This window comes from Homalodisca vitripennis, chromosome 3, assembly GCF_021130785.1.
Source record: "Homalodisca vitripennis isolate AUS2020 chromosome 3, UT_GWSS_2.1, whole genome shotgun sequence".
Taxonomy (NCBI): Eukaryota; Metazoa; Arthropoda; class Insecta; order Hemiptera; family Cicadellidae; genus Homalodisca; species Homalodisca vitripennis.
Window position 1 is genome coordinate 95,784,277 of NC_060209.1, and position 25,144 is coordinate 95,809,420.

The 25,144-nt window shown below is 33.6% G+C and overlaps 1 protein-coding gene across 1 annotated transcript; it reads left to right on the plus strand.

The window, feature by feature from the left end:
• The first annotated feature begins 2,141 nt into the window (after nucleotides 1–2,141).
• Nucleotides 2,142–24,446, plus strand: LOC124357197 (organic cation transporter protein-like). The gene is made up of 11 exons (XM_046808735.1): nucleotides 2,142–2,400; nucleotides 6,664–6,918; nucleotides 7,096–7,267; nucleotides 7,351–7,454; nucleotides 12,040–12,194; nucleotides 14,119–14,287; nucleotides 16,036–16,150; nucleotides 17,133–17,289; nucleotides 19,071–19,253; nucleotides 21,762–21,946; nucleotides 24,200–24,446. Exons 1-11 carry the CDS (start codon nucleotides 2,348–2,350, stop codon nucleotides 24,374–24,376), a joined length of 1,725 nt encoding a protein of 574 aa, XP_046664691.1. The 5' UTR covers nucleotides 2,142–2,347; the 3' UTR covers nucleotides 24,377–24,446.
• The last annotated feature ends 698 nt before the right edge of the window (nucleotides 24,447–25,144 follow it).

Here is a 25,144-nt window from a genome sequence, read left to right on the forward strand (position 1 = left end):
GAAAGGAATTTATTTCAAGGAGGTCTCTAAACATTGCTGTTTACAAAGCTTTAATTAACAGTATTGATATTTATTTAACTATTGTTACTGACATTATAATATAACTTCAGATTCTTAAGTAGGCCTATTGTTAGCCTCTCTGCTAAAACCCGAGAGAACCTGCCGTGGAGGTGAAGAGAAACCTACTGAAAAGGGAATATGTTCTCACTATCTTCACATGGATCTCTAGAAGAACTACCGCGAATATCGGTATCGTTTTTCGTAGCGTTGAAATGAAGTTTAGTGACATATCCTTTATTATTCCTACAAGAAAAGTGTTGTGTGTTATATCGTTATTACTTTTGGTACGTTCCTATTTTATTAGGATATTTACATGTTAGGATAACTTTTATAATTCATTCTTAGATTTCACAACTTGAGTTGTGTTTTTTATGTAATTACGAGTTAAAATATTATCAAATTTCGAATGTATCGTTGGAGCCTATCAGTTTGAGATTCACCAAACTGTGATAACAGATATCTCAATTTCAGATCGCTTATTATAAAGTTTTAAGGGTTAAATTTGTCCCCTGGTGAAAGACTCACTTTGGTAGCTCGCTGTATATAAAACCTGGCTCAATCTTTCGTGAAAACAATTTAGATCACAGCTCAGCATCTTTGGAATAATAAAGTGTAAACAACTCAATAACTAAATTTTACTGATTCCTTAGACGTCCATACGAGAGGGGCTATGCCTTCATAGTTTCATCAGAATGTCCATTTAAAGTGTTTTTGCTGTATCAAAAGTTGGAATAAAACATATAACTTTAAGACGTACAGGATGGCTATGTGGAAAATTCTTGCGGCTCTCCAGATCATCCTTTTGGCTCAAATTGCAGTATACCTTTATCTTGGTTTTGTTTTTTTTTTTCAATTGGTTAACATCTATTGTTACTAGAATGTTTACGGAAAATGTTTTCCACTTGGCAATGAGTGGACTAAGAAACTATTTGCATTTAATATTTGTTGCGTAAAAGGACTATGTCAAGTTTGATTTTGTCAATAGATTCAAAGTTATTAAAGAACCTGTAGTAGTAGTGCGGAAATTGTGGAACATTCTCTTAGTGGTTTTAGGACACCGAAAAACTGGAACCCCTAAGTTTCAAAACGAGTCTTTGTTGTATTTGTTGTATTCGAGATGTACGATAGCTTTGCTCATCTGCACTTTTGTACAAAAGTTACCGTAACCTTGATAAAATACTCGTAAGTAATGTTTTTGTACAAACTAATCTGATTATATTAGAGGGCTACCTGCTAAAAAAAGGAATGAACATTTATTTGTTAACCTAGTTGCAGTATTTACACTTTGATTTTCATAAACTTGAATATTACAAATCTGTAGTGAATTCCTTTTATTATGTCAGCTGAATAAATATTTGGTTTAAATCCATTATTATAATTATTTATGTATCTACATTATTAGGATGTTAATCCCAATAAGAAACGATTCAACAAAATGTTAGTAGGCTGACTATAGAATCACACCAAAATATGAACGTTAGATTTTGGGTGTTCTTATTCACTATCACATTCGCCAAGCGGTTGTTCACCGGATTGAAATGGAGCTTAACTCAACATTCACATTGAATCAACTCTTCTTACCATAGCTAAGTTAAGTGTAGAAAAAACTCTGTTGCTTCACCGCGTTGAAATGTCGTATCTAAAACATCATAGTGCACTTATGACAACACCTGATGAGACAATAAGAATACCTCTTCATAGATTACACTATGTTATATTATAGGTTTATACGATGTAAATAGTTCGTTTTGAGCTTCTTCTTCACCGGCATTTTATCTCTTCGGACGAATATGGCTCCATATTCCAGGAGTCAAGTCTGTGACAGCGTCAGATTCCAGAGGCTTGACTAAGAGGAAGGTGAACTGGAGTTAAATTCAACATTCCAATATAAATATATTATTGTACAAATTCAGAAACAGATGCGATTAATTGTAAGATTTATTTATTTTATTCCCTCCCATTTGGTAGTTTGTGGACTTAACGACGATGATGAAATCGAATCCATAAAATATAATATCACTTCCATGTTATTAATATACATTCAAAATCAGCTGTGGTTGACAGATTATGTTTCAGAATGTTATTTTATTTCAATGTTACTTCTGATTGAACTTAACCTTATTAACGACTTCGATATGTAACATTCTTGCATTACAATATAAGTAAGGTATTCATATCAAAATAAATACCAACTGTAATATTTTAAGCTGAGAAACAAGTGGTGAATGTGATATGAACTGGTGTACGAAACCTCTTTAAACTTCGTTCTTTGACTCTGATTAGACCCATGGCTCAAAGCGAGACAGGCGGCCTTTCTACGGATACAAAACATGACTCCCGGTAAGAGCTTCATCAACTCCAGTATATGTGCGTAGTGAGAAATTGCTTTTATTCTTTGTAAGCCTTTTGCTTTGTCATTTCAGACTGTACAGATTCCTCCCCTTCTGTTTGTTTAAAGTCATTGATAGATAAAACCTTCATTAATCCAGGAGTCACGAGCTAGTTTAATTTTTCGTTTTAGAAATACACAACTTAGTTTTTCGTGAGGTAAAGAGAGGAATTTTCATCAAGGAATAAATGTATCGTCAGTCGTGCTATTTATGGTAGGGATCGAACTGGGAGATATGAAAAGGAATAAATAATTACAAATTAACATTTTAAACTTATAATCAAATATTAGTAGCCTAAACAACAAGTATACCAGTATTTAACCAACAAAATAGAGACTGAAAACAGAATTTCCGCTGAAATTCCGTAGTTGGTCTTATCTAATTGGATGATGCTAGTTCAACTATGTCTACGTGCCTTACGATTGAAGTCTGAGAAGTATAATAAAGCTAAAAAGTGTATTATTTGAGTCCTTTTCGATACCCACCAAAACTACGGTTGCTGACGATTGATATTTCTTAGGGGGAAGTCCTCTATCGATTACATGAAAAACCGGATCTTCTGCGGATGTAATGAAACCAAGCTTAAATAATAATTAATAATATTAAATCAAAGAGAAAATAAATTGGTTATTACACATAATATTGACTTCATAATGGAATACAAGTTAACCCCACACAATAGCTGCGCCTTTAGGCTACCCAAGCTAAATTAATGCTATTACCCTCTGAGATAGCCCAAACCTGAATGTTCCATTGTCTTCATATTTGACCACCTTTACAGAATACAGATCACTATAACAGGCATTTACAGCTAGAGTGATGATTACGTAAAGGTTTTACTTTTACAAGCAAAGGCAATTTTGCTGCATTCATTATTATTATCGCACTACTATTTTTATTTCTCAGAATCACTCCAAAATCAGGTCATGGAAAAGTCATGACGATTATATAAATATGTACAGGCTCTAGCCTATTTTACAGGCTTAGACGATATTTTAGCACGTCTCATAATTTAGATGTTAGAATCAGTACTTCTTGGCTCAATACAAGCAATATATTTGGTATTGATTTTATTGGTTGCATTTATAAGATTCATTATAATCAACATATTTCTTTATTTATGGCAATGGCATGCTAAATAGCAAAACAACAATTTGTTTTAACCCTTTGAAGGCCAGGCCAGAAATTCAGTTTTACTTCTAAACACCCCCAGCTATTAAATCCAATTATTTGCGAAAAAGGCCAGGCTGAAAATAGCTCTCTTACAAAAACTGGTGTAATTCATATGTAAATAGAAGTATCTTCATAACCCTTATTTAGTTTTACCTAGAATTATATGGTAAGCATAAAAACAGTTTTTGTGAATAAAATTAATGTTTTATTTCAATACATTAGTAACTTTTAAATTTTGTTCCTTAATTTTTTACTTAATTATTAAAATTAGGGTGACAATATTTTAAGGAAACCATTATAATTGTAAGAAGGTATACACATTTTTATACATTATACAAAAAAATCACTTTAATACCATCAAAAATGAAGTATTTTGAAAATTTGTCCAAAAACGTATTTATTATTTGAACTCATTTCAATATTTATTTATTCGTGAAGTTGCCTGATGATAAAATCTTTGATTTCGAATGGCCTCGCAAAAATAACAATTAACATAGAAAAATGTGTGATAATTTATTAGTGGTATCAAAAGATGAATTTGTTTGATACGTAACTGCATTCCACATTGTGCTTTTCTACTGAACCAAAAGGTAAAACAATGTAAATAACTATAATAATTTGAAAGGATATCAATGTACGTTTCTTTTGATATTATATTATACATTAAAATAAAGCAGTAAGTGAATAATGTAATCAAATGAAAAGTGCCGATATATCAGAACGATGCCGTTTTGGAACTGATTTTACGATGCCGTGTTCTCGACTGACGGCCGTATCGGAAATATAATTCCAGTATATCGGCCCGTGGCCATCAAAGGGTATTTTAACTAATATCATAGTTAAAGGTCTACAAACACTAATAACGTTTTGTTTAATTTTCAATATTTATAGCTCTTTTGCGACGAGGACACTTCTAATGTCCTCTTAGCGCTCCCAGAAGTGTTCTTGTACACATTTTCCTCTGAGAGCCCATCAGATCACCCTCCAACACGAGAACGACTGGCTTACAAATATGCAGGCCCTACTCTGAGAGCATTGCAACGCAGCTTTATGTAACGCTCCTGCCACAACAACCTGCTCACAAAAAACACGGCATGATCCTAGATCAACCACTTCTGCTGCCGAACTCAGGGTGTGGTAAATTATTCACCTGATTCAACGAAATTTGAATATCCTAAAGAGAGAACCATGTCAACAAGACACATGAACCTGGTCGGGGACAAACCCGTTTACATCAATGAGGCGCTGACACCGACAAGGAGGAGGTTGCTTGCTGAAGCAATAATGATCAGGCGAGAAAAGGGGATGGAGTTCCTGTGGACCCGTGGCGGCAAAATATTTCTGCGCAGTGAGGAGGGAGCGCCAGTAGTTCTTGTGACCTGTCAAACAGATTTACAGATTTGTTATTATTATTATTGAAAATAAAGTACAAGCAGTGTTTCTATTTTACATTGGCCTTTCCTATTATAGAGCCGTACTTGTTCGGGTACGGCGGTTATCGCGATAACCGAGTCAAGCAACGTCAAGCGTGGCTGTTTCCGGGTTAGGTGATCGCAGAGCGATACTGTACCTGTATTCAGCTCGCCTTTCCAGCCATTGGCTCGGAAGTCACCTTTAAGCCGCGTATTTAAAATAAGAATTTTAAGATAAGATTTTGATTTTTTGGTCTCAATTATTAGATAAAACTTATAATGTAATGTAATTGTTCAAAATTTGGTTTTTTGAAGCTAGGTGAAATGTCGTGCAAACAACATGAAGTATATAAAAACAACTCGAGCCATGGATTAATAATTATTTGTGTGTGAAAATACAAAGAAATCCCATTTGAACCAATTGGCCAAAAAACATCCCAAAATTGAAAATTTGTGATATTTAACTTCTAAGTTTTTAATATTCAATATGACTTCTTGTTATCTTTAAAATATGTTAGGGCATTCCCATGCCAAAATCAATACGGGTGAGCTTATCCAAGTGACCATTGTACCTATCGTCAGATTTAACCGCCGTCTCTCATTGGTGGATACATCGCGTGTTCCCATCTGTCTGTCTACCGTCCAGGAGCGTCCCTTAGACACCCGAACATCCAGTTGTAACCGTTCTGGAGGTGTGGTCCGGCCGTGATCACTCAAAAGTCTCGCACTTTGTTTTCTCTCGGGCAAAGTAGTCTTGGGTCTCTATGCCCTCTTTTCTCATATTCTTTGCATATTGTCTCATTGCTCCCGTCGGAGGTGACATGGTCCGGTTGCAGTAGCTTACTTGATGGCTCCTCTCTACACTTGTTCCTACCCCGATACCAGTGAAGATTCTCAGTGAAAGTGTCTTGTTCTTCCGCGGATCTCACTGCTGCCCTGGAGGCCCTGTCCGAGCTGGAAGTTCCCTTCCCTCGGATTAAGCAAGGCAAGAAACAAAATAAACATCGGTGAGTCTATCTATCCTCAAATGCACCCTTTATACTCCATGTCTCACCCGTCCTTCCATCTACAGATGTCTCCATATTATTTTTATTTCATTTGTAGCTCTCTTTCCACGTAACATTTTTGCCTCCGAAACGTATTATCTTTGTCCCTCCGAACGTTACATCGTGGTCCTCCGTGTCATGATCTTTAATTTATTAATTTTATTTGTATCTCTTTGTAAAATTACACGCAAAGATATATTTTTATTTTTACGTACGATAATATTCATTGCATATTTCGTCTAAACATGTGGATAGTCTGTATACTGTATTAGCCATCTATGCTACCAATTACTTATTGACAATTACATCTTTACCAATATTACTTAGTATTATACTGAAAGATAATGACATAATACTGAAACCTGTGCGTTTTTTTAATATAGTGTAAGGAAGTCCATGACAATTACATCTTTACCAATATTACTTAGTATTATACTGAAAGATAATGACATAATACTGAAACCTGTGCGTTTTTTTAATATAGTGTAAGGAAGTCCAGTATGATTGTGATTGTTTATTCTTAAAAGACTATTTTTGAATTCTGTGCTACATGTTTGTTGTATTATAAAACTCACTGTTCAGTGGAGTGGATGAGCACGACATGGTGGATGGAGAGTCTACTATGGACAGGATTGACTTTGCTCTGGAAAAAGTGAACGAGCGCACTCTCTGGATCTGCGTCCTGTTCCTGCTGTGTAGCAGTCCTGGCACCTTGAATGCTTGGCATATCTTAGTGTCCAATTTCTACGCTTTCGTTCCTCCCCACTGGTGCCAAGTGCCGGAGTTGCAGGAGGCCGGCTGGACCGCTGACCAGATCAGAACCGTCAGTAGTCCACGGTATGTGATTTTTGTTACAACAATCGCATCCTTAATTAAAGACGGAGCTCCCAATTCATAAAGTTTATATAATTTCTTTGACGGCAGAATAAATCTAAAGATAAGTGTACTGTACTTGTTGTTTTCGTTGTTATAAGAGGTTATTTCAAGGACGGTTTACCTGTATTTCTGTAATAGAGGTACAGAAGGCTCGAGCTGCTTCATGATCGGCTGGAACTATACGCAGCTAGCTGGTCTAGGATACGAGGAGGCACTGAAGTTTGTCGATTCCAATCCAACACCTGCAGAGGTGACTTGCACTAGCTTCTCCTACCAGGAGAAAGTACCTCACTCCTCCACAGTCAGCGAGGTAACTTACAGCAGAAACATAAAATTTATTATTTTTCAACAAAAATATGAAAAGTTATAAATGTTTCTAATTTTAATTTTCAGTGGGATTTGGTTTGCGGGAATGAAATACAGAAAAGCAATGTTCAAGGATCGATTGCAATCGGCAAATTCTTTGGCGGATTCCTCTTTGGATTGATTGCTGACAGGTATGTACATTTATGTTGTTGGTATGCTTTAATATGTATCACGTTTACTTTCCTGTCTGAGTGTAAACATGGTTTTGTAACAACGACCAATGTACTTTAAGAGTAATCTGTGTGTGTGTGTGTTTTTTTTTAATATCTCATTAGGTAATTGTAAATACTACAGTTAAGTAGAGCTATTGCATTATGAATACATAATTGAAAGAATTGAAAGAATCACTTTTAAAGTGTAGGAAGTGGGCCCAACCAATCTTATCATTTCAAATAGCATAAAAGTCCTCAGGGTGCTGCCAAAGCGTGAAGTAAAGTGTCCGGAAAACATGTAGTCATTAATAACAAACAACACCCAATGATTTTTTTTATTTATGTTTTAAAAATCCTCATCATAAAAATAAAAATTACATTGGAACTGGGTTGTTATTAACTACAACTAGTTTACCAGAAATTTATGAGAAAGTGATGAACTCCTTTGATTTTATTCTGGAAGTAATTACAATACTTGAAAGTGAAGAAAGTTAAATCACAATTCCCTCATGTTTATTAAAATTAATGACATTATTTGGAGTAAAAATTAATGTTTAAATAAAAGTTAATTTTTTGTAGTACTTTCTTTTTTTTTTGTTTTAAAAATTTTTAATTTTTAACGTCAACGTTTTATTAAGAAATGGGTTTTAAAGGGGAAAATCTCTGTCTGTGGTTTTTCTTGCCTAATAAAATATTAGACTTTGGGTGTTCAGTCAATTAAGGAGAAATAAAGAGTTTTTGGTCAGTGTGTAAATTGTAACGTCTCGACCCTGGTCTGACGATTAAAATAATCGATATATAAACAATAATTTTTATATCGATGGTTAAAATTACAAGGAATATGGAGCAGGAAACAGTTTAGTGGCAGTTTACAACAATATACTTGTTTACAGTCTTCTATGTTGAGGTTTTTTTTATTTTTGGTCGGTAAAACATTACTATAATTATTTAATTAATGAGATAATAATGAAATTTATTTTAGATCAACTTCTATAACATGACAGTCATTTAAATTAATATTTAATTGAGTATAAATACATAAGAATAACTAATAAGTACATTAAAATGAAGTAAGGAAATTAATTTCGTTGACATATTATTATTATCATAAATAAAAGAGCCATTACTATGATGGTGTTCTAAGAACCACGTGAATACAAAGCCCTAAATTAAAAATAAAACTCTACCTACTAAACGATAGCAAACTATTATCGAAACTAATGATCCAAATAATTGATATTTCACAAATTCAACACTCAACCTCTGCTTAGGGGCTTGTCAGAGTCTTAGTTTTTACTCTGCTCAATGTCCACCAGTTTTGTTTGTTTATGACACTGTTCAAATGCATATAATCGGTCATCAAAACCTCGATAGTATAACAAAAATACATATCAATAATCCCCATTTTGGTCATTCCGCAAAAAACTTAAACTTGACGATCTCTAAGAGGCCCATCGCGTAACTGTTTGGAATGTTACACAACCCTGTCAAAACATGCATTTAGTTACTGTATAGTATAGTACCTGCACATGTCCAAACGGAAATACAGTAAGCATAATGGTCATCAGAAACTAAAAATCAACTGAGTATAACACTAACACGCATTTTTTACTAAATCATAACGACCAACAATTTTATGTTACACTATAACACACTGTACTGTTCCGCGCTTTCACATTGTAACTAAAGGTGTACATTTGGATAGTAATGCCCAGCACCTGTGGTTGTTTAGTCACAGATTATAAGCATACAGGTAGCACTCGTCAGTGTTATGAAGCTGTGAACGGTCGCTTTGATGTTCAAATGTTACTCTCACTCTCATTGTGAAGTACAACAGCGTTTCTCTGAGTGGATCGATTAGAACTGGTGCTTTCACATCTCATTGTTTTGTGAAGTTTGTGTTATACGGGGACGATTGGAAATGTAACATTCACAATTTATTCTACAATTTAGAACATTATAATCTGAAAGTTTTCTTGATTTCTGATCAGAGATAGGTTTAGAGAACATGCATGCAGAATAGATTCATTGGAATTGAGAAATTCGTGTTTCCAGAAACTGTTCAAGAACGAGAATGCGTTATTAACATTCCACTGCGTCGTCACTAAGTAGTAGACTGACTGGTTCCTGCAACTGGGTCACGTTATGCGGGTTGGTCGCCGCGACTGAGTCGTCGGACGTCTTTACACTTTTCTGGCTCTATACACTCGTGCATTAGGCCCGGCCTCCACTTGCGATTTGTTGTCGCGCGATTGTTTAGTCGCAAAAATAGAACCTATTGTTTTAAATGCAGGCGCATCCACATGCGACAGAAATGCGACTGCGATTTAAAAAACGCAACTGGACCTATTTTGACCGCGACGCGCGACTGTCGCGGGAAATAAAATGAGTCACACGGACAGGCATCGACATGCATCCACTGGCGATTATTTAGTCGCATTTTTGACTGAGTACTGTCGAGCGGTGGCTGTTTGTTAACTAAATAAATATGTCTGACAGTGAAACCTCTACTAGTAAATTAGTATTATCAGTCATTGATACTGATTTGCTAATTAGTGAAGTAGAAAAGAGACCGGCTCTTTATAATAAACAATTAAAAGAGTACAGTGACCGAAATATAAAAGAAAAACTGTGGACTGAAGTGTGTGGTAAAGTGATAGAAAACTGGAATGACCTTACATCAAAAGAAAAGAAACATAAAGGTGAGTGATTTAAATATGATAGCATTAATTGGCTAAAAATACCACCTACAGGATATCTAAAAAATGTTCCGTTGAACCAGATTGGATACTCACTATTGTTATGAGAACTTACTTTAAAAAAGTATAAGATTTGTCGTTCTTCTAATAAATAGTGGGTATACTTCTTATCAAAGGCTAGTATATCATACTTCAATGAATTCGTTACGGAAAGACGGGGTTTAGCTTATTTCTATTTTTCCTTGAGTGCTTCATCGTTTAATGAATGTATTATGTTCCGTGAAAAATGGAGTTACTAACAAGAATACTAAATTACAATCAGGCCTGTACACAGACCGATTTCTTCGCGCAATTGTAGGCCGGGTTCTCAAGGGGACCGGGTCGGGCCCCGTTGCATGTTTATTTGAACGGACAGTGATGACGGACGAGACAGCTCAATCTAATAACTCTAACGCTATTAAAGGCTAAATTTGTAATACCGTTCATTAAAATTTCTTGGTAACTGCGTCTATTTCCTTTAAAATAATAATCTTACTCTTAATTTAAAAATCTCGATCGTGTTTATTTATAGTCTATCGTGCTTTCTAGCGGATAATAGTTATACGATCAAACAAATGCCTCAACAGTTGCTTCCGGTCTGACCCGATGGATCATAACTGGAATGTCAATACAAAAGACGAATTATCTTCAATTTAGAATAAAAATAAAAATTAAAAAGCACGTCTTTTAAAGATTTATTTTATAATCATTAATATATAACAATAGTTTCAATAGGCAAATTAATAGACTAATTATTGTAAATGTTTAGAGTTAATTAAATTAATTAAAACACTTAAAGTGGTCTGAATAACAAGATTGTTTCCGTACATACTTTTGGCAACTCTTATTGAATCCTACTTAATTAACAAATAATAAGATTTTGTCAATAATAACGGTGGGGGGGGGGGCTAAGCGGTGTGACGAGGACGCGGTGGTGGCACCTGACGGGGACCGGCCAAAATATTTCCGGGACCCTCCAAAGCTTAGCACGGCCCTGATTACCAGCAAAGGAACGACTGGCAGTAAATCTCAAGACCCGGCTGTACAGCCGGCCATCTTGATTGTAAACAACACTTACTCTCCTATTCGTAGTTATCGGAGATGTCTAAATTTTCAAAGACATGCTTGATATGCATACAAACAATTTTTTTTATTTTTCGATATCTTATTAATTATCAGAATACAATTTCTGTTTTGTACTTTACCGTGTGAATGCGCGAAACTTATACACTTTACCAACAAAACTAAAAAGCTTTTGGATGCATATTGATCATATCTTTGAAATGGGACATATTCCATAACGCTGACACAAATATGGGCTTAACAGTTTTTAAGATTGTTCTTACGGATAGCATTTAAAGTTTTTTCACTACACCTGACTCTAAAGATAAGTAAATGTAGCATTCCATTATGAAATAGTAGAACTGTAACTTCCAATTAATAATTATACAAAACTAATTTAACGCTTTCCAGTCGCGTTCAAATCGCTGTCGCCTAACGCCAAGCGTTTAATAAATTGTGGCTCTAACGCACGTGGCGTAACATAAGTGGAAATGACGATGAATTCCTTCTCCATCACTAGGTTAGTCGTTTCAAATTCAAATGTCCTGGGGTTTTGCACGACCCAGTAAAATACGAATACATCAATGTAGTAAAAACATTACGTAAATTTTAATTACAAAATTATAATGGCAATTTTTCTAAAATTACAACAGTTTTGTTTATAAGAAGTGTGTTTGCATAGTAAACAGTAGATTACTGTACAATTTTATCGAAAGTAAAATATTATCATATATCATAAATTCTTGATCAGATCGGTGACGTAGGTACGGCCGGAAGATTAGTTTTGTGCTGTCCTGTGTGATGTACATGCTGTTTGGGCCTCTCACAGCCATCTCGCCCAACTTCACATTCTTCATCTTGATGAGATTTCTCACTGGACTTGCTGGATGTGGGGTGTACGAGACAGGGTTTACGATTAGTAAGTACTCTTACATGTAAACACATACAAGATACAAACTCTGTGATTTCCTTTAATGCAAATTCATAGGTAGATCTGTGAATAACAGTGTTGTACAACAGTTCTTTGCCTTTAAGAAAGCTTTAAAATATTGTTAAATCGTTTTAAACTCTGTAACACTGTTATTATTTATATATTTTTTAAACTTTTGGATTAACACTGAGTGTAAACAGGTAACTGAAGATAGGTATCCACTGTGAGACTAAAGAATACCAATAGTTTAAAGGTATAGCACTGTTTTGATGCAGTGAGAACTGGAAAATGATAGCGCCCGAGTAAAAATGATATGGAAACTTGATACCAAGACTTGAAAGACATTTCTCATTTGTTTGGATTAGCATTTATTTTTGGATATTTTTTTAAATGTATTTAATGTATAATGCATAATATTTTAACCCTTTTAGTTACGATGTTCGGTTTTACAGGAATTTAAAAAGCGTGCTTCGGAAAAAAGGTAAATTTCACATATTGCTGTCATTTCTAAATGTTAATTAAAATATGCATTATTAGTTTAGACGTTTAATTTGCAAAGCACTGCTGGGACAATAACTCTCAACGATAGCACGTAAAATTTAACAACATTTAGAAACTGCATAATCATGAAATCTTACAGGACAAAAATTACTATAGCAAATAAAGTTCCTTGTAATAATATAGACTTCATTTAGTTGTAATTAATTCGAAATAATATTCAAACATATTCACCTTAACAGTTAAACTGTATTTTACTTCTATAACTTCAAATGGCCACCATCTCGACACCTTCAGAGTTGTCGAAAAATAAGCATGAATAAACATTGTTCAAAATTGCTTGACAATTTTAAGAAACGTGTCAATTTTGATTTATGTTATTAAATACTAAAGATAAATATTTTGCCCAAATAAGTTTGAAATCTTGATACTTTTTGTAAACAAACTCGACCAAGATATGTGTAAATACTGTCTCTGTACTAAGTCTAGTCTGAATCTATTAATAAATACGATACTTATTGCATTCAAAATTATTCCCACAATGTTGTAAACAACTTTGTAGGCCCGCTTTCGTGGAAATCTCACAAAATATGTATACAAACTCTGACCTGAGAATTCTGACACTATTTTTTGCGATGTAATGTATAATAGTTTATAGTAAGCCATTCATTTTCCAAAGTTTGAATGACTACCATCTTGAAACCTTATATTAATATATTAATAAAAGTGAAAGAATAAAAGTTGTTTATAATATTCGGATTTTTGGGTTCTGGGAGTCACAATCGGAGAAAATTTAAAAAAACTAAAATGGGAGATTGCAATAGGTAGATTTATGTAAAATCTTCTTTAAAAATATAAATTTTACTAAACGTTTTCAAAGGTGCAATATATGATCAGGTACTTTTAGATCCACTTAAGTATAATAGTTCATACACAGTTTGGAGTAGTTTCATTAAGTAACAATATGGCTGACACTCAAAGCCAGTTGTCCTACTGATTGTCGGCCATGTTGATTGTAGCCTCATAAGAACAATGTTAAACCTAATCCACTTTTACGACCTTAGTTGTTGTCATAGTTTAATCGTAGATGCCTCATTTGAAATATATAGTGAAACACATCCGAACTTTGTTTTACATTTTTTAATATTTTTATTTTATATTTTTAAAAAGTTAGGGCTACATCATCGTTCAAATACTGAAGAAGTATACAATTTTCATAAAGCCAAAACTCGTTTTGGTTACCTACTAATTATATGTTTAAAACGAGACACCTCCCGTAACGCCACAATAAAAACCCTCAGGTAGTTCCCATACATTTGGTTCTTAATGTTTTTATACTATTATTATTTTTATGCAGTTCTATTGAGTTATTCTCCGCCATTATATATATATATATATATATATATTGTTTTAGTGGCAGAGATCGTGAGTAAAGAACGTAGAGCCAACCTCGGGTGCATTTACAACCTGTCGTATCCTATCGGTTACCTGGCGCTGCCGATCATCTCCTTGGCCTTCCCCGAATGGCGTCACCTCCAACTGGCCATATCTCTGCCAGCTATACTTCTCTTAGTGCACTGCTGGTAATATTGCTAAACTGCCGTGTGTCTGTTTCATGTTCATCAACAACCTGGAAGCTTCATATATTTCAAAACAATAAACAGATTATTTATAATATTATACATGATTATGAAAATATGATATAGGGTGTTTATTTTATCTGTGATACCATTAGTATATCAAAAAGAACTACATTTACAAGAAAATGGGGTATTCCACCTAGTATTTAATGAGATATAATATAAATTTAGAATTTCTAAATTTGGCCAACTTTAAAATTCCTTATGGACATGCCACATTTGGTTGCAAATTTAGACTTAACGCAATTTAAAGTTCTGTTATTTTTTTCAATATTCTAATCAACTTACTCGTTTAAGATCTATAACCTACTACGAGGGCACGTTCTAACATACTTATGTGTGAGTTAATTCACAAGTAATAAACAAGCAACGTTACTGAGGGGACTATTCCTTAGTATTATATGCAGTTACCAATTTCAGTAATAAAACATAAGTGTAATTATAATTAATGAATTGTTGTAAATTAATCATAATTATGGTTATTGATTACTGCAAAAATAATTACTACCAAAACCGACAACCAAGTCAAGTTGTACAGTATGGGGAAAGCTTTATATGAGTATTCTAAATTTTTGAACTATTGCAGATAAAACATTACAACTGTACTCAGAAATATCCACTTTTAATGCAAATCCCCTTATTTTCCATCATATCAGGGAACAGCCCACATGGAGTTTCATAGACTGTAGAGATCATATTGCAGATCTTGAAACGCAGTGTTATTGATTTTTTTATATCGCTAAACAATGACAAATGTCCAGAAAATCCTGTTTTCTTCCATCTACTGATTTCAAGAAGCACCAAGTTTGTGTGTGTATATACAATACAAATTGGCTCCTGGCTCCTGGACTAATATCATTGCCTGGTTGACCAACATATATTTTACCAAATCATATGTTGTATGAATTTGAACAGTCTGTGTGCAATATACTAGTTCTGTTATCTATAGATAAATGCTTTTTAATGAGGTGTTTGGAAAGAAAGTATAGACAAGGGACTGTTATCAGAGCAAGAGCGATCACGAAGATGGCGTATTGTCTAACAGCAGCAATTTTGAAATGTAACTTTGAACTGAGAGCATGATAATGCCCCTCACCGATGGAATAAAGTTTGACTTTCATACTGTACAGTTTTATGTTACAAGAATAAAACACTGTCTTAACAATTGAAACCTCTTCAGGTGTCAAATACAACATAATTGGTTAAGAAAGTACACATCAGTAGTATATGACGCTGTTCACAGAGCTCATCGCCATATTGATTTGTGCTCGTTTAATCAAAATAAGGTCTTGTGAGACCACCCTTTCTTAGTGGTAATATCTACCTTCCCATCATACTCAATCGAAAATCCTGTTATACTTTTAAATCATTCATAGTCTATAACACATTTTAAACAAAGAAAGTAGATGTTTGCTGTAACGTAATATATTGTTCAATTGTGTTATTAAATATATACTTATTTGTTAATATACAACACAGTATTCATTCCACCTTTATACTTTAATAATACTGATTTGGATATTATTTGACAAATATTTTAATTTGTGTCATTCACTAGAAACATTTTAAAATTTTTATTTTTAAACAGTTTTCTTGCAAATGTTTTAGTAGGATATGTGCGTTATTCTATCAATAGCGACTATAATATCATTAGCAAACTTAATGCTAATAAAATAAACACGTTATTGTAGGGTCATACCAGAGTCTCCAAAGTGGTTGATTACTCAAAACCGTCATGAGGAAGCGTGGAAAATAATTAAAGGAATCAGACCCTCCATTCCGGACCTTGTTCATAGTGCTGAGCAGGTATGTCTCTTACTGGATATATTGATTACATGTTCACATTACGTAGCTATGGTGAAAAGGTAAATTCATTTTGAATGTTGAGTTTAGCTCTAGGTCACCTTCCTTAGTGCAGCATCTGGAATTTGACGCTGTTATAGACTTGAGTCTTGGAACCTGGAGTCATGTTCATCAGAAGAGATTTTTAAAAAGTCAGTGAGGAAGAAGCTCCAAAAAGGAACTCTGTACATCGTTTTGACATTAGAGATACCTAAACTACTAAATTTAGTGTAATTTGGGTGAAGAGGTATTCTCATTGTCTCTTCAGGTGCAGAGTTGAGCCCCCTACGTTGTTTTAAACATGATCTCTATGCACGGAGGAACAACCAAGTTTTCTACACACAACTTTTTTTATGGAAATCATGTTTACAGATTAACTAATTCTCAAGGAATCCTGTGGATAGTTTGGTTATGTAAAGGCTCAACCAGATGCTCATCATCAAACATGAAATTGCCTATGTAGAAATGATATTTCAAACCCATTGACTAATTCGTTCTTGAGATATCCAGTGGAAACAAACATATAAGCATATAGCCGGAGATACCAAAAGAGGAATTTTGCCCACCAGTCAATGTTCAGTTGGATAATTGAAGGATCTCAAAACCTCCTGATGCTCTTCTCGTCAATAGAGCAATGTATAAACATAAAGCAACATAAACAAACCCTAACAAGTATATTTTTATTTGGCAGGAAAGTGAACTAGGAAGAACCCATCAGTTGGGTAATTGAAGGATCTTAGAAGCTCCTGATGCTCTTCACGTCAATAGAGTAGCATACACAAATCCTAACATGTTTGTTTACACTTGGCAGGAAAATGCACCAGAAAGAACCCATCGGTTGGGTAATTGAAGGATCTCAGAAGCTCCTGATGATTTTGTGAACAGAGCAATGTATAAACATAGAGTAGCATTTCCAAACCATAACAAGTTTGTTTGTACTTGGCAGGAAAGTGCACCAGAAAGAACCCATCAGTCAATGTTCAGTCGGATAATTGAAGGATCTCAGAAGCTCCTGATGCTCTTCTCGTCAGCAGAGCAATGCAAAAGAATTGCAGTTGCTTACTTCTGCTGGTTTATTGTTGCTCTTATCTATTATGTCTTGGGTAAGCTTGCACAGATACATTCTTAAAATTTAAGTATAAACATTACTGAAACAAGAGTCATTTAGTCTTTCCTTTATTAAACACTCTAGTCTATAACACTCTATAAAGTAGTGTTTTTACAGATTATATTCATTTTCGGTTAGGATCTCATATATTTTTTCTGAATTATTAGATCTGTTATCTTTTTTCCATTTTATGGCATTATACCTACGTACCATAAGCTTCATGAAAGTGAATGTATTAAATTTGTTTTATTATTTCCGCATTACACATAAGAGGTATTTTTCTGTCTGTATTTAGATTATACTTGGATTTATCTTATTTAGCACAAATTTCAAGTGTTTATTTCATTTAATTTATTCTTATTGTATTTTGTTATTGAGCTCCATACTGTAACAGTTAATTTTAGTCTCATATTTCTAGTTTTAAAATTTATAAATAAGTTTTTGTCTTAAATTTCAAAACTTATTAGTTAAAAAAATGTTGCAAGCTGATCAATAAATTCAGATAAAAGATATTAATTCTGTTTTTTCTGGTTTTCTCCAGGCACTTAGGCCTAGAATCATTTGCACACAAATAATGATGTGCTATTGAAATTACAAAACTGTTAGTAAATTATGTTCTTAAATAACATCTAAAAGGAGATATTCCAGATTTGAGTCTTGAGGGAACTATCTTGCCATTTATTTGTAAGGTTACTAAACATTTAAGGGATCTCAACACATTGCTGTATGCCCATTAACATAATATGGTATCAAATCTCTGGTTCAGTAACATCTACTCTTATACCTTGTTATACAATATTCCACTTATTCTTCTGGAATCTAAGTATTATACTACACCAAATTGATATTGTACGGGCACTAGCAAAGGAAGAATTTAATAATTAATTGTGCAAGTACCTTCCTTATCTGTTCTATCAAGTATTTTATCACTTTGAAAGAATCATGAGTACTAAATGTGATATCAAAAAAGTTGATTTGTTTGTTTGTACCTCTTTAACATTACTTAAGTAAAGAGTACATACACAATTCAAACTATTTCTTTTCAAGGTTTTGGCTAATACCGTTTTACTTTTTTGAGTTATATTTCCATAATATTGAATTATGTAAACTTTTACAAATGAGCTATGACTGTTTTAAAGGCTATACATTTTTCAGCAATTTTTTTTACATGCTGATTTATTTTGTTATTTTCTTCTTCATGATTAATGGTGTTCTATATAGTCTTACTACATTTTTAGGCCTTTTAAGCTCCTTCAGAAAAATATCAGTAAGTTACATAGAAAAATGAACTCTCAAGTATGGCTGACGAGTACAAACAACTGACTTGAAATAGATTTAATAGATTTGAAATAGAATGTCACAATGTAAATACATATAAGATTACAAAGTCAAGTAATTTTTTATAATATACAAGTCATGGCAATTAGCAAATCTTGTATAACGATGGCAAATGTCTGAAACTATTATCCTTTAAAATGATCCATCTTCAATAACAACTTTTAAAAAGAATCCAGTAGCATTAGGGCACTGAAGTTTTCAATGCGTTACTATTAAAAGTAAAAACAGATCAATGAAATATATAATACTTAAATATTGTTAAAAGTAGGCCAGTTTTTGTCTAAAGTTGTTAATATTGTGAAGTATACTTTATAAATCTATACTATACCATTTACTGTGGCACTAAAGTTTTTAAATGAAGTATATATTTTTTAAGAATATAAATTTTTTTATTACCTTGATTAGTTAAATATTTGATAAAGTTTTTAATGTTTCCAGCTTTGAATGCGCCCAATTTTAATATTAACCAACACTTATTTACGTTTGTGTCTGGATTAATTGAAATTCCTGGTTATTGTTTACCACTACTCTTGTTCATATGGCTCGGAAGGAAGTGTACCTCCACTGTTTTGTATTTTGCATGTGGACTTGCTCTTGTTGTCATTATTGCAATACCACTTAGTAAGTAATTCTACTCATTACTCTTGTCAGTTATCAGATAGTTATCACTCAAAGCATCAATTACTTGTTACTTAAATTATGTTTAAATGTATTATATTCTGGTTTTAAAATGAGTAGTTTAGTTGAATTAATTTCTTCAATAAGTATAAATATTTTGATATTTAGCAATCAATTCCAAACTAAACGTAGTTTGTGCTTCAATCCAAACTAAACGTAGTTTGTGCTTCAATCCAAACTAAACGTAGTTTGTGCTTCAATCCAAACTAAACGTAGTTTGTGCTTCAATCCAAACTAAACGTAGTTTGTGCTTCAATCCAAACTAAACAGTAGTTTGTGCTTCAATCCAAACTAAACTGTAGTTTAGAGTAGAAATGGTCATTACTTTCAGGATTCATCATTATGTAATATTGGTTTGATAAAATTGTGTATTTTAGTAACAGTATGATGAGCAAAATAAGTAATTTGTATTCCAGGCAACTAAACAATGATTTTGACAGTATTTGGTGGTGATAGGAAGATCTGCCAACTTTACACACTTTAGAGCAAATCTAATAATATTGTTTCTTATTATCGTTTACATTTACGAGTATATAAGTTTGTATATTATAAGTAGTGATTTTAAATTAGTAAAACATCACTGAGAGAGACTAGGTATTGGGGGGTGATGCCTAACTCTGACTAGCTCTTCATTAAGAGATGAGTTTGATTATACTGCCATCACAATCTTATTAACAGTGGGTCTCTGTCAGTCCCTCTCATTTTTCCCTTAACTTGTGTGGTCTATTGTGTTTAAAATCCATTGAACATTTTCCATGTACAAATCTCGGGTTAACTATAGGTCAATTGCTTACAAAAAGACACTGGACGATTTTAGTTCACACAGGGTGGGGTAAATACCCCTTTGCCGCTGTAATGCCGTACTATCTCAGTATTCCCACCACTACTCGGCACTCGCCCACTTGTTCTATCCCCTGACCTGGCCACTGCCACTTAGCGGCTAACCTCACACCAAAATGCAAGATCACTGCATACGTCTATTAATATTTTACCCTTGTATAGGCCTACAAACAAAAATACAATATACTTATAGAACATGTAAATAGCTGCAGTGTAAACATAACGGCGTGAGCGAGACCCACAAAGCTGATAAAACAGAGACTAGAAGATGCTTGTCCCACTCCCCACCACTGGAGAGTACCCCTCCTACACGTAACTGCTCAGATATTTGCTTCTACACAGGTTTTTTGTGAGCGATTTATCTATAGTAGGTTAACTAGGTTTGTCTCAGGCAATCCCTTCTCGTTTGGATTTGTATCAACAGAACTGCCTTGTAAGGTCTACTATGTTTAATATCCTTGATATATTTTGTATGTGCAGTCTCTTTTATGTTAATTAATAGAAGGTCTGTGTCAGTCTCTCTCCTTTGTCTCTTAACTTGTGTGGTCTGTCTGTTTAAAGTACATATCATACTTTTGTATGCAGTCCTCAAGACATCATATCCACACAAATATGAATTATTGGTAGGTTCAATCTAACATGTGTTGACTGAAGAAGTCCGCCACAACAATACCAAAATATTTCAAGCATTCAATTGTGTCAAGGTTTTGAGTGAGTGTGAATCGGAAATTTAGATGATAGTCAAGTATAAGTTGTTGTAAATTTCTCATATATTAAGTACTCGTACACAGTATTATGGAAAATAAATTTCCTGCTACAAAGTCCAACGCCTTAAACAAATGAAAAGCTTCCTTACAAAAACACTTTCTGTTATTTCTCCAGAAATGTATCACACTTATCCATGATGGGAGTAAATGTATGACCTCCATAAGCATAGCACTAATCCATTTCAGCTTCCAATAATTGTATTGATTAATACCTATGTGGAATAATTTATTTAAACATAAAAATTGCACATATCCATTCATACATCCACACATCCTTTCATCTTACACTCTGTTACAGACCCATTTAATGAAGTTCATTTTTGAGTCATTCATTAACATTTTTCCTGTCATATAACCTCAAATTAATATAATTTGTCAAGTAATAAAATGTCAAGTCACCTGTAATTAATATAATTCCCAGAATGTAGCTGGGACACTGATCTAAAATATTATTTTCGAGACTTGGCTGGCTTCCCTGGTTATAGAAATTGCAAAATGTGAAGATTAGAAGCAGACAAGATCTTATTACATTTTTTAAGCAAAAGCCTTATATACTTTGGGACCAATATTATTTACTACCAGGAGTCATTAAAAGGGAATATACTTAAGGTTGCCATTTATTACCCTTATTTTATTACCATTTTTATTAATATTAACTTATCACATATGAACACTTCACTATGTAATATTTATGAGAAATTTAAAGTAATGCGTATGAGAAGCACAAATAAATATATATAATGTGTAAAATATGAGTCATTTTGAGCAAACTTTGCAGGTATTAATTACTATGGTGATGTATTTCCAACTGACACAACCATATGTGTATTAATTTGTATTCCAGGCAACAAAACAATGATTCTAGCAGCAGCAATGGCAGGGAGGTTTGCAGATGTTGCTGTGTTTGGAGTAATTACAGTGTATACTGCTGAACTGTTTCCAACTACTGTCAGAAACACTGCTGTGGGAAGTTCACTGGCCATTTCACAACTTGGGTCCATCAGTGCACCTTACATTGTGGATAACTTGGTTAGTTCGCATTTACTTTAAAAGAGCTTCTTTTCATCCATATCTTACTGATATAATATTTTTTTTAACCATCAGAAAAATCAGTATACAATTTTGTATGAATTATGCCTTTGTGTGAATGTGTGTGCTTGCGTTGAATAAGAAAGGCATACGTTATTTGTTTTATCTGCTTTTTATAAATTGGACATAAATTGCATTTTCTTTTGCATTGGCAGAATTTCCAATTGTCAAACCTTCTAAATTCTTTCTGTAAATTCTCTCTTCACAAATCTTCACATCACTAGGATTGCCTGATTTTTTTAACCTCCTAGACACTCCTCTACATGTGTTGGAGAATTTCTAATCTAGAGGTACATTGTCTTCCTTAAGAGGAATCCAGAAAGCGGTGCTCTCCTACAAAATAAATCATGATGTTGCATTAAGCAATGAATTTTTCTCATTTGGAAAGACATTTATAACATTATACTAAATGTAGGCAGACCAAATGAATCTTCTGCAACACCCACGTCAATCTATATTTTTACTTAGATTGATCTCTTGTAGAGTACTGTCAGTGGCCACAACATGAAGATCGTACTTAGAACAGTCACAGAAGACCTATCTCAGCACTTCTGAAGTTTGTACAAAATTATATTTCTTAATATTCAACTCCCCACTGATATAATAAAGGTTCCTGTATTCAATGTGTATTAAAGTTTTCCTCTACTACCATTAGATGCAGACTATGTTGAAAGTTAGCACTAATGGGAAATTAATAACGTTATCATTCTTCATTGACCTCCTCAGCATCAGATACCTGTAATACAGGCAGGCATCCTCTTAGGGTAGTTAATGATCTGATTAATAAAATGAAGAGTCGAACAAATTTGTTATAGGTTGTTGGAACTGTGACTCAATTATAAAAATTATTCTGACTCCTTTTACTTTTCCTTTCATAATCCCTTCAGTACTATATCAATGAGAAGTTATAGGCTTCAGCTTTATTTGTTTATGATTTGTTCACTTGGGCATGTAAGGATCTTGTGCAGGACACGTCTGGAACTTGAAGAATCCTTCCACCTTAAGAGCCATCTTGATTTTAGCCCCATACAAATAATCTTAACCTTCATACACTATTACAGTTTATTTCTATGTATAATTGTAGGAGATGTCTCATTTTAAATATATAATTAGTAGGTATCAAGAAGCTTGATGCTATTTCTTGTAAGGTGTACACTTTGTAAGATTTTAATTTAAAAGTACAACAAAAGGTTTAAAATATTTCTAAATAACCAACAAAAAAGTATCTAAGAAACTACAAAGTGTTATGATGGGTATTGAATATATATTTAAACAAAATTATAAATATTATTCCTAACCACAAAATAAAGCCATGAAATAATATGTGGTGTAACAGTGTTCTTACAGCTTTTTCCGGTCCATGAGGATATGCTGCAAGTTCGTTGCTGATGAGTTGCCCCATTCTCCGAGTCTGTAATACATGTGTGATTCAAATATTGCATAATATGCAATCTTTGCTTTGCTGGCACTATACATGAATTTTATCGTCTAGATGACATAGAGACTACAATTAAAATGGTTGCCAATACAGCCGGTTCTTAAGTAATAAGCTGTTTGTAGTAATAATCCTACAAAAAAGTCTCTGTTAACTTCATTGATAAAATTAAACTGATACAATTCTATATCAAAGGACCCTATAGAACATAACGAAAGTCTTTCCAACCAATCCAACAAAGTAGCTTTATCACATGTGTTACTTTGTCACATCATGTGAGTGTACTCAGTTTGTATAAACATTTTTTTTTTTGCTATTTTCCCAATGCTATGATAATTATTTAATGGACCAGTGTAAAGATGTTATTTCATTTTTAACTTTAATTTTCACACCAAAATCTGTCAGAAATGTCAGATCACTTCTTTAACTTTTTGGGGTTGGGGGAACTTTATCCCCCCAAAATTCCATACCCAATATATTTCATACCTAAATTCTACAGTCCACACATGTTTTTGTTGAATATCATTATCATCTATGGATTTAAACATATCTATATACGAGTACATACATAGAATAAAGCATATTTTAGGAAGAAAACTTTTACTTATATATAGTTACACTGACTGATCCTCCCTGATGAACAGATTGTTAGTTTCCGAAGATAACCAAACCAAGGTTTTAAAGTAAAACCATGAAATGTGCAGCAAATAGTACCTGTTAGTTTACTTTGACATAATTATGTTATACATTGTTGTCAGAACAAGTTTGGTTGGTACGTGCCCAGTACCTTATGTGGCATCGGCGGACTCATGTCAGCTGGTCTTGTCCTGCTGCTGCCTGAGACCCGAGGGAGACCTCTTCTGGATACAGTTGAGCAACTCAGACATCAGAAAGAAGATCGTGTTTCAATACGTCAATGCTGTACATTTACATGATCTCACCAATGTATATGATATGGATGTACTTTGTAGAGACTTATATATATTAAAATGTTCTTATATTTTATATGAATATTCTTTAATTAAACCATTAAAGTAACTTAGTAGCATTTAGTAAAATCTTTGCTGCTATTGTACGTATAAAGTGGAACTTAATTAATTTGAAGCTCAATGAACCAATAAAAGATGTGATCTATCCAGACTTTATTATCGGCTTTGTAGTAAACAGTAACCATCATAATATCAATACTGTACAAGGTTTTTGGAAAAATACTAGCAATCCTTCTAAAATTCACAACTTTCTTGTCCAACAAGAAATTCACATTGCAATTAAAAACCTTATTGACAAATTTAGACAGCTCTTATATGATGTCCTCTTAAACAAAATTTGTTTTTGGGTGAGCAAATGAGGTGATATAGTGGGAACCTCTTTGCCATGGCACTCAAATTTGAACAAAAGGACAGCTGTTAATACAGAGTTCTTAGGCCTTTGTATGTTTATGGAAAACTTGTATTTTCCCTCTAGTCAACACTTTTGGTCAATCTTACCTTTATTGATCAGGGGCCGCCGTTATAGATCAAGAAAGAGGCCACACGTATGAGGTGGTCATGACACTTATGGAGAAGTACCTGAACAAGGGACATCACTCTGGCTGAGAGCTTAATGGATAAAGACACTAACATGTGTGGGACACTTCAAGCAAAGAGAGAGGTTAATCCCAAAGAAGTTGTTGACAAGAAGCTGAAGAAACATCAGAGTATCAG

Excerpts from the sequence above, each read along its gene's own strand:
- LOC124357197 (XM_046808735.1), top strand. The coding sequence starts at position 2,348 with ATGGCTCAAAGCGAGACAGGCGGCCTTTCTACGGATACAAAACATGAC. Across the intron at positions 6,919-7,095 it reads AGAACCGTCAGTAGTCCACG|AGGTACAGAAGGCTCGAGCT; the intron begins GTATGTGATTTT and ends TTTCTGTAATAG. Across the intron at positions 7,455-12,039 it reads TTTGGATTGATTGCTGACAG|GTACGGCCGGAAGATTAGTT; the intron begins GTATGTACATTT and ends TCGGTGACGTAG.